General features: G+C 39.3%; 1 protein-coding gene across 1 annotated transcript in view; it reads right to left on the bottom strand.

Moving 5' to 3' along the window:
- The window catches only part of scfd2 (sec1 family domain containing 2), a 202281-nt gene that overhangs the window by 24735 nt on the left and 160356 nt on the right, over positions 1-17190 (bottom strand). Inside the window, exons 6-7 of the mRNA XM_062981594.1 lie at positions 8454-8599; positions 5446-5580 (exon numbers count right to left, since the gene is read on the bottom strand). Of these exons, the coding sequence (XP_062837664.1) occupies positions 5446-5580; positions 8454-8599 (281 nt within the window). The remainder of the gene's footprint in view (positions 1-5445; positions 5581-8453; positions 8600-17190) is intronic.

The following is a 17190-nucleotide window of genomic DNA, read 5'->3' as shown; positions in this document are numbered from 1 at the left end:
TTCTTTTGTTATCTTTTTTGGCATTGGACAAGCTCTGTGAGTGCAGCATTCATCTGAATGAAGAAGAGTGTTTAAGTATCAGGACATCTGCAGGGATACCAAGATGCTTGTTTATAAAGCTATTGTCTTCCCAACCCTGTTATATGCCTGTGAAATGGGGACTGTCTACAGACGTCACACTCAACTCCTGGAATGAGTCCATCACCATTACCTCCAAAAAATCCTGCAAATCTCTTGGGAAGACAGGTGGACAAATGTCAGCGTGCAGGAAGAAGCAAAGACCATCAGTACTAAAGTGATGGTCCTACGCCATCAACTCCGCTGGACTGGCCACGTTGTCCAAATGCCCGATCACCGTCTCCGAAAGCGTAACTGCTTTGGGAGATGATGATCAGGCATTCAGACAATGTGCTACTATACTACCAACTCAAGAATGGAAAACAAAATGTTGGTGGACAGGAAAAGAGATTTAAAGATGGGCTTAAAGCTAACCTCAAAAACTGTGGCATAGATACTGGGAAGCTCTGGTCCTTGAGCGCTCTAACTGGAGGTCAGCTGTGACTGACCAGCAGTGCTGTGGAATTCGAAGAGGCATGAATACAGAGTGAAAGGGAGAAATGTGCCAAGAGGAAGGTGCATCAAGCCAACCCTGTCTGGGACCGCCTTCCACCTGGAAACAGATGCCCTCACTGCGGAAGAACATGCGGGTCAAAAATAGGGACTCCACAGTCACTTACGTACCCACAGCTAAGACACTATACTTGGAGGGCTATTATACTCAGATGAGGGATCGCCTAAGTAAGTAAAGTATTTTGTTAGGTCTTTTATCCTTTCCAGTGTTTCTGGTTTCCTTTCTTTTAAATAGTTGATATTTATATTTTATGATAGTTTGTGGTGCCAGCTGCTTTACTGTGCCAGTTCTGGATTTTTATGTGGATTTTGAATTATTATCTTCAGTTTTACATCTGAGAAGTTTTTATTACGGGCTAACTAATAAATATTAGGCAAACATAAACAGGCATGGGAGTTCAAAGGCTTGTCTGCACAAGTAGCTGCATGTCTCTCCACATCTCTGTGATGTTGAATACGGGCGTGAGACAACAGGAAATGAGAGAAATCTACCCTTCAGAAGAGAAATCCATTCCTGGAAGAGTTGACATGGGGAAAAGGTCTCTCCACTGAAGCTCTCTCTCCAATCCTTATTTCCACAACAAGCCAAATTTGTCAAAATCCAAGCATCACAGGGACAGAAAGTAAGGTGAAATCTTCTGAAGAAGGGCATAGACCGCAAAATAAATACCATGGGGGTGTTAACCATTCTCTATCTATCTATCATCTATCTATCTGGCTGGAGTTACACTTAAATTACAACTGATCAAAGTTTCCTTCTCTGGCACATAATGGTCATAATTCTGCATGGACATCCATATATATAATTCTACTTTATGTGTGCAGATGTGTAGCACAGGTCCACATGCAGACACATATATTCTACTGATCGGATTCTACTGTGTCGAGCTGTGGGCCACAATTACTCTGTATGAGCTGTAATTGTGCAAAATCATTTACTTAGGATCCAAAATCAGTTGGGGGAGAGGTAGGGATTTGTGCTAAAGAATCACTTTTTAGATAAAATCTGGAGAGTAAATTCTGCACAACTTGTACCTGGAAGACAAGCTGAACAGCAAATATGTAGAAGAGCAAAGTTAAGGAATTTCTATCAGTGGATGGTTGGAGCATGATTTACAGAGCATCCCTTTGGATGCTTTATACTATAAAGTATTTCTGTAGTTTCTAGGTATGATTTCCTGTCCCAAGACAAATAGTTGGTGCCTACTTGAATAATACACATTTCTTTAAGCTTGGATAATGTCTATGACTCTGTGTCTGTGGTTACATGATTTCCTAAATACATTTTGCATGGTTTCAATCGGTACTGTTTACAATGTACAATTTTTCCATCAACTCCTTTCTGACTTCTATAGTTCTGCTTCCTAGCCACAGTGCGGCTGCCAAAGTGAAATTTGGGCTGTCCTTTGCGAGTTACATCAGTGTTTGCTTGCCTGTCACCTTAATAGAGCTTGTTAATTGCTCACACAAGTGTACAGTTTCATTATTCATGGAAGAAAATTTGATTGAACAAGGGAGGAGGAAAGCTTATACATATCCAATGGAAAATAAGGGTGGCACATCACGAGACTCATCTTTGTAACAGAGCAAGAAGACACAGGGCCCATCTAGACGGCCCCTTTAACGCAGAAGCTCCTGTAATTACAAGGGAGCCATCCAGATAACATTCTAGGAAAACAAATTAATTCGCCACAAACCAGGAAAACCCTAGAATGATGCGCCAGGTGAGTGGGAGGGGGAGCAGGAGCAATTTTCCTCCCCGCTCTCTTGGCGCGCCATTCCTATGTGCCAGGAGAGCTCTGGCACCACTCTAATGGAGGCTGCGTAAGTTCTAATGGAGGCTGGGTGTCCGGGTGTTCTCCCAGAAAGATCTGGCTTTCTGGTGCATATGTAGATTGTGAATCATTATTTAAACGCTAATGTTCCTGGGCTACTGGATGTGCCCACAAGTAACAATAATAGAAACAGACTGATCTCAGGCAAGATCTTGGGACAAGGTTTCTCATCCCATAAAGCTGTGGTTACCCAACCTGTGGTCCGTGGACCAGCAATGGTCTCCAAGAACTTAAATATGGTCCGCGGCCTCATCATTACTTCACCATTGCAACAAAAGTGACTTGTCTTGCGAACCTCCTTATAGTGCCCAGGCAATGGGGATGTTGGGAGGGGAGGGGCTGACTACCCATGAAAGGTGCAACAATAAGCCTCCTGACTGCTGCTTGTCCTCCTCCTCTGGCCCCCTGAGCGGAGCCGTTCTATGTGACACCTGGAAGTGGGGGCGCCTTGGTATCTTCGTTTTTAGGCCTGTTCCTGAGGTTATCTGGGGTACCATTTCAGAAAATTGCATTGGATAGACCACATCAGCTCTAGATTATTAAATATGATTTTCTGTGGGTGAGCAGATGGTGACTACTGGATGGCATATGTTCTGTATCAGAAACTAGAGCTGATATGGTCTATCCAATGCAATTTTCTGAATCAGAACCCCAAATAACGAAACCGAATCTAAAGTTGACCAAAAACTCATTCGTAACCCTTTTGGTACTAATGTTGGAGAGTGGCCCCTGGTCAAAGTGGTCCCTGGTCAAGTGATTTCTGGTCAAAAAATGTTGGGAACCACTGCCATAAAGGGCGATGAAAAATCTAGGTTATTATTTGGAGCAGTAAATGATTGTTGATACAACAGGGGTGATATGTATTACTATATTTCATCGAATCTGAGGTGCACTTTCCCCCTGTTTTGGGGGCTTCAAAAATGTGGTGTGCCTTAGATTCAGTGGTGACTTTAAACTGGACAATATGAATCTACACTGCCAGATAACCTGGGATCAAATCATGGGATATAGGATAGTGTAGATACAACCTTATATTTGCCATTTTTTCTTTCTGTTTCTTTTTCAAAAAAACAACTACCTTGCCACCAAGAGTCGTCTACTTTTTGGGTATTTATAAACTAATTTATTTCTAAGAGAGGAGGAGGAGAAGGAGGAGGAGGAGGAGGAGGAAGGGCTCTAGCTCCAAATGGCTCTGCCAAGCCCGCATCATTTTGTCCTCAGCCTCAGTTAGATGGCTGTTTATCATCTGGCTGAGCTAAGTGCCACTCCCTGCTTCCGCGGATTTCTCAGCCAGCCCATAGACTTAGTAAAAAAAGACTCAGGCAGACAAAATTATTTCTAGGTTTCTTCACACACCCTCTTAATTACATGGAAAGACTGCACTATATAGCCACACCGAAACAAAAATAAGGTATTAGGAATGCAATGGCAATTCTAAAATATATTCTAAGAATTTTCTCCCCCCAAACCTGAATCTTTGAAAATGGGGTCAGCCTTACATGACAGAAAAAGTGACCCATTTTCTGCACAGGTCTCCATCATTTTCTTCCCCATCCCTTAATTTCACACAGATCTGAATTGTTTGTGGATTACTATAAGGTATTTGCTGCCACCTCCACTGTAGCCTTTATATGATTTGGGAAAAGGGGCATTTCGAGATCCTCTGGTGCAAGTCTATGGACACCTTGTGATCCTAGCAATGCCTTGAGAAGTGTTTTTACAAGAAAAAAAATGAATCAGTATTCATTTTTCCCACTTTTGTGGGGCTCCTATGCTTTAGCCCTTGAAAAAGATGAGAGTGGACTATATGTTAGGAGCAGGAAAGTAAAACTCTCTTGATGACTATTTGAACTGATACTGAATGATTTGGATTTGACTTCAAAACCAACAGTTTCCTAATAGGATTAAAATTTAGGAAATAGGGTATTCATATTCAAGTTTATATAGAATTAGTGAGTTAGTGAATCCATTAAAAAGAAAAAGGTCCAAAATCGTTCTGTTTAACAGCTGCAAATTACACTTATACCCAATTAAAACACAAGGCAAGCAGACACTGCTGGATGGATGTGAATGATCAATATTTTTCCTTAGGGAAGTGGATCTCAGGAAATTACCTTCTGATTGAAACTTCTGCTGCATTTATCTTAAAGCTTTCAACCCCCATTTTAAGGTCAAGATTACTGTCATGAACAGCCTTCCAAATGGTGGTTGCATATTTTCCAGGTTGTATGGCCATGTTCCAGAAGTATTCTCTCCTGACTTTTCGCCCACATCTATGGCAGGTATCCTCAGAGGTTGTGAGGATTTGGTTGCCTTCTTAATATATTTGTATCTTCTACTCAATATTTTTTTAATTCTCAGAATTTGGAAGTCTGGATTTGGCATATTTGTGCTCTTACATTCTGACATGGTTCAAATGAGACTGTCTCCCAAGATCTTATAGAATGCAGTCTAATGCTTCTCCAGAGTCTATTCAGTAAGTTGCTCCATGGAATATAGTGAAAATAGTGAGTGAGACTCACAGTTAATTCACTAATATTGCAATAAATAAGAAAGAAAAAGGGAACCTTGTCTCATCTGTACTTTGTCGATAGTGAAATGGCAGGGGACAGGATGTGGGGGCTGCTCACAAGGACCCTCTCCCATTCCTTCTGTTAGTATAAAGCAAAACTGTTATGATATACATATTATCGATGAATCTTTTTGCTATGTCATATAAAAATGCAGAATTTCCCTGTGAGATACGTATGTTCTATGTCAAACAAACTGCATTCTTTTTGCCACAATTGTTGTATTTTAAATCTGTAGCAGCTTTAATAATAATAACAACAACAACAAAAACAACAACAACAACTTTATTTTCGTATCCCACCTCCATCTCCCTGAAGGAACTCGGGGTGGCTAACATGGGGCCAAGCCCAGGCAATTACAATAAAACAAAATAAAATACATACATGACACGCATCATCAACAGCTTTACCTTCATAAACATGCTGAATCCTGTCTTCAGAAGATCCGTGAGCCCAGAAGACATATGTTCAATATCAACAGGGTCAGGCCGATCAGGATTATATATCTCTTCCACCACTTGCTTCAACAAGGGTTTATAGGTTGCCTGCAAAAAAGAATACACTAGTGTCGTGGGACCGATTCCAAGAGCTGAGTCTGCAAGCTCTTGAATCGGAGCCATAACAATTCGCACTCCTCTATAGCTCCTACGGACACCTGGCAGCAAAGCATGGGAAATTCTGGAGTGAGAATCAAAACAATTTTAATGAGTAGTTTGTGTTGTAGTGATGATAATGATAGATGGGGTGGGGCTTGGGTGATGATATTTACGTGTGGTGTGACGTTGTAGCGAAGGTAATAAAGATGATTGTATGTAAACATTATGTCATTCTCGACTTTTCCAAGTCGTGTGTTCTTCAATAAAGATTGGTTTTGATAGCAGCTACCTTTGGTCTGTGTTCATGCTGATCGTTTGAAGTAAGCGTGACACACTAGTAATGAATTGCTGGAAATAGCAACCTTTTACAAGCCTCCTATACTAGTTATTTGTTATGTATCTAATTATGATTGTTTACTATATTGTATGTATATTTTGATATGCAGTTTCCCCTTAACTCTATGTTGTTTGAGGTTGTGGGAGGGACTGCAGACCATGTGACCAGATCTGGGACTATTCAAACAGAGGCTCCATTTTTAGAAGCCAGTTTGCATTTTAAAAGTCAGTACAGTTTATGAAGTCAGCAGTGTTAGTATGCAGTAGTCAATGTCAGTATGCTGTAGTGTATAGTCAGTCTTTATTGAGTCAATGTTCAATAATGTATTAGACTGAAGAAAGTGTTAGTCTGTATGCAACAGAGAAGAGACTAAAACAGAATGCTTTAGGGAACAGAATGTTTAAACTATCAACCAATATGAAATGCATCTGTATGCTGAATACATGAAGTTTGTTAGTAAATCAACTATATTACTTTTAATGAAGACTACTTTGGTGTCTTGAGAGCATATATTTTATGGGAGATTAGATGTTTCTGGGCAACTGAAATAATGTTTCTGAAGATCTATATATTTTGTGTATTGGCATATCTTTGTTCCTTACAGTTCAGAGATATAACCAGAGATATCAGTCTAACACAGTGGTTCTCAACCTGGGGTTCCCAGAAGAGGGTGGTCAGCAAATAAATGAAAGGACACTGCACAGACATTAGTGATAACCACAGAAGCATCACCACTTATATCATCTCCACAATGTATGATGAGGGGAGTGAGTGCCATCCAGCTAAAAAGGAAATTGAGTAAGATGCAGCCCTTTTGATTCATCGCCACTGTCCAGTCCATGGAGAATTTCCATGAAAAAGAGAAAGAAGCAATTGTAGTGAATATGATAGCAAATATGATAATGCTAGCTGGAACATGAGGGGAAGAGATGCCAATCCTACATATCAGATAATATGAGAAGCATGGCTTTATGTGAAAACTCCAGCTTATTTTGATAAGAACATTTTCTTCACCTTGCCTACCATTATTACAGGCAATAATAATGAATGACAAGCATTTCAACTGTAAGTATTACAATGTACATGACCCATTTGCGGCAAGAAATACTTAATAGAAGCACTATTCTAGGAATATCAATCTTCAGTTTTCTTAGAAAACAAATTGAGGAGTTGTGCGTTTGCAAATGATAAATGGAAGTGCCATTTAACTCAGATAAAAAAAGAAAACTGAATGAGCACAGAAGCACTCAAATAAAATAACATAAAGAAAACAATGATTTTCTAAAGCAATTATAACCTTAAAAACACATTTTCCCCATGTATGTAATGTCAAATATTGATCTTCTATGCAGTCACACACAAAAAAGACATGTTGTTGAAGGCTTTCATGGCCAGAATCACTGGGTTGCTGTGAGTTTTCCGGGTTTTATAACAATGTTCCAGAAGCATTCTCTCCTGATGTTTTGGACCTGACAACCTCTGAATATGCCCCCCCACCCAGGAACAATTATAATTCTATTTTAGCTGTTTCTCTATTTGTTTGATCATGAAGATAGTCAGATTCGGTTTCTCGTGTTCCCCCCCCCCCCCCACTTGGACTTGCTTGGCCTCTGTTAATGACAAAATGTTGGATTCAATGGGCTTCGGGAACTGTTTTGATGAATTAGACCAGTGATTCCCAAACTCTGGTCCTCCAGGTTTCATCCCCCAGAATCTCTGACCACTGGCCAAAGTGGCCGAGGCTTCTGTGAGTTGTAGTCCAAAACACCTGTAGCATTACTGCCTTAAAAGTGGCTGTTCTGGAAATGGTTGATAAGTTTCTAGCAATTCACTATGTGGTGTTTTGGGGGGAGGGAGATAGACTGATGGCAATGCTAGACAGATGGCAACCTCATAGCTGCCATTATTCAGTATATTTCAGATTAAATATGCAACTAAAATGATCAAGGGTTTGGAGAACAAGCCCTATGAGGAGTGGCTTAAAGAGCTGGGCTGAGAGGAGACATGATGGCCATGTATAAATATTTGAGGGGAAGTCATAGGGAGGAGGGAGCAGGCTTGTTTTCTGCTGCCCTGGAGACTAGGACAGAGAACAATGGCTTCAAACTAAAGGAAACGAGATTCCACCTGAACATTAGGAAGAACTTCCTCGCTGTGAGAGCTGTTCAGCAGTGGAACTCTCTGTCCCAGAGTGTGGTGGAGGCTACTTCTTTGGAGGCTTTTAAACAGTGGTTGTATGGCCATCTGTTGGGGGTGCTTTGAATGTGATTTTCCTACTTCGGGGGTGCTTTGAATGTGGTTGGTCCACGAGGTCTCTTCCAACTCTATGATTCTATGCTTCTATTTGCAAGAATACCTGAAGGCAAGGCTTACTATATAAGCACATCTATATAAAGAAGAAAAATGTACAACATTATAAAATCCATCACTAAACATTATATAATAAAATGCAATATGCTAATAAGAAAAATCCATATGAACTTGCCTGTTGGGTATGACTTCCTGGGATATGTACAGAATTAAACTGTTTCATATGTGTCCGCGCTCTCGTAACATCCCTGAGGACCTTAAAGATGCCATTCACTATGGGCACGGCCTTCTGAAATGTCAGATCAAGAGCCGATTCACAACCTGAAAATAACACAAAGACGCATTTGCTGGACTGAGGAAGAAGAAGGTGAAGGGAATAAACTATAATAATAGACTCAAATAATAACTTGAGTATCCTCTGTCTTCCATGTGGTAGTCTGAAAATCTCCCATGAAAGACAGCCACTATTTTGATTCTTACATATGACAATTTAAGACAAGTAGCTCTAAATTCTGTTCTATGATGGAGACAGTCAAAATGTCTACATTGCTTCTTCTTCTTGTGAAAAGAATTTTGAAACAGATCTACAAATCCAGCTCTCCCATAGTACAGTAGAGTCTCACTTATCCAACACTCGCTTATCCAAGGTTCTGGATTATCCAACGCATTTTTCTAGTCAATGTTTTCAATATATCGTGATTGTAAATACAGTAATTATTACATAGTATTACTGCGTATTGAACTACTTTTTCTGTCCAATTTGTTGTATAACATGATGTTTTGGTGCTTAATTTGTAAAATCATAAACTAATTTGATGTTTAATAGGCTTTTCCTTAATGCCTCCTTATTATCCAACATTTTCGCTTATCCAACGTTCTGCTGGCCTGTTTATGTTGGATAAGTGAGACTCTACTGTATAAGTAAAATTTCAGTGCAGTGTTTGGCTTTTAAAAATGTGAACTCCTTGTTCGGCATCATTGCAGAGGGAACTGAAAATGAAACTGCCAGTATTATATGGCAATTGTACAAATCTATGATGCAACGACATCTGGAATACTGTGTACTGTTCTGTTCAGTGAACCTAAAAAAGGACACTGCGGAGATGGAAGAAGTGTAGATCTGAACATATAAAATAATTAAAGGACTGGTGAAAGTACTCTGTGCAGAAAGTTTACAGATATTAGGGTTGTTTATTTTAGAAAACAAGGAAAGGAGGGGGTTATGATAGGAGTGTATAAAGCTATGCACTCCTATCAAGTGGAGCAAGTAAATAAGAGACAAGTTCTCCTTCTTTTCTCATAATACTTTTACTTCCACCTATACCCAGCCACTGCATTTTATTACTGGCCCATCTTATTAGTGCCCTTGCAATATATTGCACATGTATAATTTATTGCCTTGCCTTTCATTTTTGAACACACCCATTGTGCCCAGTTATTGGTTGTTGTTGAGTTTATGCTTTTATAATTTTTATATGTTTTTATGTATTAATTCATTGTAATTGAATGTATCTTATGTTATTGTATTTTATTGTTGGATTACTGGGCTTGGTCCCCATGTAAGCCGCCTCGAGTCCCTTCGGGAAGATGGGGCGGGATATAAGAATAAAGTTATTATTATATTATTATTACTCTAGATCGGTCATGGAACCAAATGGTGGGAGACTTAGGACAGAGAAAACAAGTACTTTTTTTTTTACAGAGTATACAGTTAATCTGTGGCATTTACTGCCACAAGATGTAGCTATTGCTGCCAAATGGCTGTAAAGGGGATTGGATAAATACACGTAGAATGGGGACATGAATGGCTACTAATCAAGACAGCTATGTATGTCTTCTACTATCAGATGTAGGCCCCTTCCACACAGCTGAATAAGATGTTGATTTACTCTCTGTGTTACATATAGGTATAACTTAGTGATGGAAGCCATTCTGTTTTCTGTATGAATACATGCATAAATGTGTCCCACATCTGTATACATTTTTGATTTCAAAATGCACATATTTAAAGATAGATTTTTGAACATATCTTTTCATAAAATACACCTTGTGCTTCACGTTTTGAAATGACAACTGCAATGCAAAATCCTGAGAGGCGTGCAATATGAAGACCTGTTTTCCTGCCCGCATATTATTGCAGGAGATTTGGATCAGGTTTGTTGTTTGTTTGTTTCAGAATCTGAAAATTCTTTCAGCATTCCAAAAACTAGCTTCATTTTAAACATTTTATTGAAGTGTACCATTAAAATTCTTTCCAGAGGGCTGTAACCATGGACTACTGAATAATGAAAGATCTTGCTTATAATTTGAATGTCCCATTGACCTTGCTAACATTTCAAAACATAATTGAAATATTTTCAAATGTATATTCATAAGAAAGTGCCAAAAGACATTTCCTCTTTTACATTATGAATATGAACTGTCTAAAATTAAATTGTAATTTTCTGGGGGGGGGGAACCCTTGTGAGTAAAAAAATAAATAGATTCTACTATTATGGCAATATTATTGTCATTCTCGGTTAACTATTGTACCAATAAGACCCTTGCATCTGTGGGGGAAACATTCCTGGCTGGACCACAGTTTCATGAAACCATAGATATATTAAAATCCATTAAATTATCTTAATTCCAAGCATACAATAGAATTGTACTGGAGGACCTAGATATTCCTAGAGAGTCATATGCTTTAGGAATTTGCTAAGTCCTTCAATACAGTTCTATGACAACTTTCAATGGAAGTATAGTATAAAATTGCCTGGAGGACCTAAAAATGGCTAGGAAAGCAGATATGGGTTCCACAGTTATGGGGGCCTTACAGTACTGGACAAACATAAAGTACATAATGGTGACATCCCTCCTATTCTCTAGCCAAAGAATTGTAAAAGCATGTCATTTATTCAAGTCTCATTTTAACTGTCAGGCAGTCCATTTTCAGATTGCTTCTAACTACCTGGAACTGTTCTCTTTACATTCTGATTTGAAACATAAATAGGAAAAAAGTATGGGTCTTCATAGCCCATATTACTCAAACTGTAGATAGGATCACATTTTGCACCCTTCTTCACCTTTGACTTGTGAAACAAATCTTACATCATGTACATGGAAATTTACAGTGCAAGAAAGAATTTTTTTCCATAACATGGTAATGTCATATACATTATTCTATGTTCATGTAATACTATCATGTTTTGACTACAGGTAAAGATGAGAGTCTTAGGGTGGGGAAGAGCAGCTTTATAAGTTTAAAGAGATAGGAGCAGCCAGAAGATGAGGTAGCTGATTTAGTTAGACTGGAATAGCAGGATCTAAGGCAGGTCTAAAGGTGAAAACATGTTCCAATAAAGCCAGCAGCCAAAACGAAGTCTTATATCACCTCCTAATTGACTTCCTCTTCATTGTATTAAGGCCTCTAGAGCAGTAGTTCTCAACCTGTGGATCCCCAGATGTTTTGGCCTTCAGCTCCCAGACATCCTAACAGCTGGTAAACTGGCTGGGACTTCTGGGAGTTGTAGGCCAAAACACCTGGGGACCCACTGGTTGAGAATCACTGACCTAGAGCCTTGCAGTCTTGATTGACATTTAATTAAGGTTTTGCTGGATGCATCATTTGTGTTACGGAATGTTTGTTTATAGGTCGAGAGGCCTTTGAAATGGATCAGATGTGAGCAGTTAGTCACTTCGGCATTTTGGCTTGCATGAAGACTTTAGACTACTATGGACTCTTCTACATTGACCGCTATTATGGCCCAATCCGGTGTTCCAGATGCTAGATCAGACCTACATGGTGTCCAGATAGGGACTCCCTCAACTGTCTTCAAGGCGGGAGGGAGTCTCAACTGTTCAGTTATGCTGAACATGGTTCACAGCCACTAGGCAACTACGCTACCCATCTCCCCTTCCCACATGTTGCAGCCATTGTCAGAGTGCTGAGGAGCAAGCTACGTGAGGTGAGAGTACAATGACAAGTAGCCTCATCAGAAAGGGTGATTTAAGCATCCTAGGGCGCTTTTACCCCATCTGGGGGATGGAGGCCGACACTGGACATCACACAACGTTGTGCGACTTCTGGTGTAGGCCATGCCCCAACCGGGGTGAAAGCATCGCCGGATGGTTCTCTGACAACATGGGAAGCTTCCCGTGTTGTGCTCCCTGCAATGGCAATGCTTTCCCCATGTGATGGGGAAACTATCACCGAGAGGGAGCTGCACGCAGGGTTACAGATTTGCCCCGCTGCTCCCTCATTTCTCCCTAGAGGCCTGGTGAAACGGGACACTTTGCCAGGGCTTTATGATGAGATCCTAGGAATGGCAGAAAGATAGCTGTGATCGGTTCCCATTGGATATCAGCCCGATTGTCTTGACAGCCCAAAAGCTGTGAGAAAGACCAAATCCTGGGTCAGGATTCCGGTTTTCCCCCAATTCAGCTTTACCCAGGGCAAGGCTGCATTAAGCTGGATCAGTCCTGTGTTAAGCTCGATCAATGCCATGTGGTGTTTAGCTGCTGTGGGACTTATACAACTGAAGACTGTCCTGTCAGTGTAAATGAGCCCTTGAATCTCAGAGGTCCCAGAGGTTTGGGTGTCCCTCCTGTATCGCCATACAACATCAAAGCTCAAAGCACAATGGACACTGGATCAATAGATTGAAGCTAAGTTTCACTTTTTTACCCTATGTATCAGCTTTTACATTCTTTACTTTAGTTTGAATGTATTGATAATTGTGCTGCATATTAATCATTCCCTTGAAGATAATTATTAGGAATTGGTTAGACATTTGGTACACCACCAGATCAAATCAATCAGTCTTTTCAAATGTTTTGCGTCTACTCCCAAAAGGCACAATGCTCCATATGAAATCAGAAGTTAAGAAAAAAAAATCCAATTCATAAAAAAGTGTTCTCTAAAAGAATAAAGCCAATGAACCACTAAAGCTAATATTAGAATATCATGACTTCTTTCTTAAAAAGACGAACATTTCCTTAAATACATGCATGATAATCTCATTGACAAACACCCTGCACTCCGAATGACGTTCAGCAGAACATTTTTAGTAGAGGTGTGTTATCATATTTACATAGAGGTTATGAATCACATGGATAATCTATTTGATAAAAAGAAGAAAATGCTATCTGAAAATAAACTTTTGGGATTAAACTTGTATGAATATCGGAATTCATCACACTTCTCCTAGCATTTACCAATATAATCCATCTCAGGAGATGGAACATTTGTTCAAGCTCCAAGATGATGATTCAGACCACTAACCACTATAGTACCTCATATAGTAATCACCTCATAGTCAAGTACTGATACCTCCTGCTCCACAAACTTAGTGTTTAATATCAAGAAAATAAAACACGCTAGCACTTCTGGAAACATTTTTAGCAGGCAAATTGCCCCAATGAAAATCCCAAACACTACAATTCGGAATACAGAGAGGCAGGTCAGGATTCAACTGTGTTGTTTCGTTACAGAAACAGTTCTGTCCGCTGAACCAAAGGAAGGGGCAATTCCTTTTCCACCTTTTATCACTTCTATGTGAGTGCCTTAAAGTGAAACTATGATGATCCCATGAATTTATTAATACTATTAGTTCTCTTAGGCGAGCAATAATCACAGATAGTTTACTATTGTCTTCTTCTCAGCTATGGTTCACAGTACTTTCTTGGAGATTTCCAAATATAGTACTGACCAAGTCTGTTTAGCTTCCAAGATACAAAAAGCTGTGCTCTCAAACAAAAAGACCCTCTTTGCTAATTGTGCTACCCAGTCACCGATAGCATAATGCTTGTTTCCATTTATTTATGAAAGGACATAACACTCTTGACCCACAGCTCCTTCCCTCCCCTCCTTTAAAAAATATCTTAAAACTCATCTTTGCTCCATAGACTATGGAGAAGCAGATGGATATTGGAAAAAAACCCCACCCACTCCTGACTGCTTTCTTACTAAGGGATAGCACACTGTAGGGCCACTTCATACCTATATGTTATATCTCTAGGTTCCATCTGAACAGTATTTAGTTATTGCACTTTAGGAGGCCCAAATGTCACTTCTCCCATAGATATTTTATATGCACTTTTAATTATTATCTGTATTTTATCATTTTATTGTGCTATGATTTTATGTATATTTGCTAGTGTTTTTATGATTGTATACAACATTGAATATTTGCCTTTTTAATGTGTAAACCGCCCTGAGTCCCTTCTGGGAGAGAGGGCGGGTTAGAAATAAAATTTTATTATTATTTTATTATATAGAATGAGTTTCCTCAAATGGTGTCTTTATTATTTGGATACAGAGAAATCACTTGAAAATTTCCACCAGGATTTCAACAGTTTCTACCTTACCATCAAGCTGAACCTGGACCAATGCACATACAAAATTCACTTGCTTGATACCACTGTGTAATTGTATATAAGGGACATCTAAACACCACGCCCCATTGCTAAACATACTTACAAGTTTTCAGTTTCCACTGAAAACACACCATCAAATATATTGTTTACAGCCAACCCCTCAACACAACTGCATCTGCTCAGATCCACAAGAAAGAGACTCAAAGCTCTTGGATTTCTCAGGCATTTCTCAAACTACAATATCTCTCCCAATCAACAGAAAATATTAATTGCCAAGAACAATTTACTACAGAAGAGAACAATAACACAAAAAGATGTATTACCTTTAGTGGTCCCCTACAGTCCCCACCTGAGATTACACAAATACACCATCAACAAACTAGAATCAATCTTGTAGAACAGTGGTTCTCAACCTGGAGTCCCCAGGTTTTTTGGCCTACAACTCCCAGAAATCCCAGCCAGTTTACCAGCTGCTAGGATTTCTGGGAGTTGAAGGCCAAAACATCTGGGGACCCATAGGTATGGGACCCATATTGTAGAACAATATAGCCAATAATATCATCTGCAGTATGAAACATACATTCACTTGTTCTACCTCCAATGTAATACATATTGGAGGATCTAATGGCATCATTGCCCATCTATACTCAACATTGGACAAATGGGACAGTTTCTACGTAAGAAGATAAATAGACACAACCATGACATTAGAAGTAGCAACACTTGAAAAACAGTTACAGAACATTTCAGTCTCCCCAGACATACAGTACAGGATTTGAACATTGCAGTCCCTGAACAAGGCATTACAAAATAAGACTAGAAAGAGAAATAGCTCAATGGAATTATATTTACAGATTCCAAGCCATTAGGATAGATATGAACAAAGAAAATGACTTCACGGCACCCTACATATATTAACACAACTCCTCGCTACTACAGAGGTAGCAAAAGGAATTTTCTCAGGGAAAGTTTTAGACTCAAGGAAACTGAGGGCCCTTCCACACACCCCTATATCCCAGAATATCAAGGAGGAAAATCCCACAATATCTGTTTTGAACTGGCTTATCAGAATCCACACTGCGATATATTCCAGTTCAAAGCAGATAAGGTGGGATTTTATTTAACTGTGTGGAAGGGGCCCAACGTTCAGTAAGCAGATTTATTGGTTTTGCACATCAACACTTCATGTCCTTTGAAAATTTAGGACAAGGATCATGCTTTGCTTTTTCTTTTTCTTTTCGTAAAAAAACAACCCAGAGATTCCACCCAAACATAAGGAAGCACTTATTTCCTAAAAGAGCTGTTACAGAGCGGAGTAAACTGTCTTAAGATAGTGGATTTTTTTTCTTTAGAATTCTTTAAATAGAAGTTAGATAGGTATCTTTCAGGAGTGCTTTAGTTTTATATTCCTGCATGGCAGGGGTTTGAACTAGATGGCCCTTGCAGATCTTTCCAACTATGATTCTAAGAAAGCATTTTCCACAACCTTGAGGCAAATTATGTTATTATTTTTAAAATGTTAAAAAACACTTGCAACCACTTTCCCTTTCTTTCCATCCTCCTCCCTCTGCTATACCAACTATTCAAATGTTTACCCTGACATCTTTAGAGGAGGACACATAAAAATAGCACCCTTTCTCTTTCTCTCTGCAAGTATGTGTATGGAGGATACTGTCATAGTGCCAATTTGTTCCTAACACTCAACATATTTTCATTAGAGAACTATAAAATAGTCAGATTGCCCAGTTCTTCTGAGTCATTTGTCAAGATAGAGAAAGGCACTTGACAAAACGATTGGACCGGAGCTTGAAGCTACTTTGAACCTTTGAAAACAAGGCCAGAACATTTCTATCCCTTTGAGAATAATCCCAAATAAGTGTTTATAAGAACATTTACAGTGTCCTCGACTTTATCAAGCTATTTTTGTTTTGCAGTGATGAACTGAAAAAGCTTATTTTAACTTTAATCAGGGCATTTCAAACTTGTTTTTTTTTCCATGTCAGGAGCAACTTGAGAAACTGAAAGTCGCTTATGGTGTGAGAGAATTGGCTGTCTGCAAGGATGTTGCCAAGGGGAGAAAAGCACATTAGAGCTTGAACATCCTTTATCCACATTCCAAAATCCAAAATACGCAAAAATCCAAAATTGTCCACAAGTGGATGTGATAGTGTATACAAACTTTATTTCATGCCTGAAGTTATAAAATTACCTTCAGGCTATGTGTACAAGGTGTATATGAAACATACATGGGTTTGGTGTTTAGACTTGGGTCCCATTCCCAAGATATTTCATTATGGACCGATTATGGACCATTTCATAGAATCATAGAATCACAGAATCATAGAGTTGGAAGAGACCTCATGGGCCATCCAGTCCAACCCACTGCCGAGAAGCAGGAAATCTCAAAGCACCCATTTGCATTTGCTTCCATTTTGCTCTTGGTATACACCTTTCAATCCCTAAACTGCTTGGATCTAGTTTACCTTATACATTGCCTCTTCCTGTACAAACTGACCTAGGCTTTAAGAGTGTATTCTGAGGTCTTTCTCTGCCTT

This window comes from Anolis carolinensis, chromosome 5 (assembly GCF_035594765.1).
Source record: "Anolis carolinensis isolate JA03-04 chromosome 5, rAnoCar3.1.pri, whole genome shotgun sequence".
Classification (NCBI taxonomy): Eukaryota; Metazoa; Chordata; class Lepidosauria; order Squamata; family Dactyloidae; genus Anolis; species Anolis carolinensis.
The sequence above is the reverse complement of the archived record's forward strand: the minus strand, read 5'-3'. Positions and strand labels throughout refer to the sequence as shown.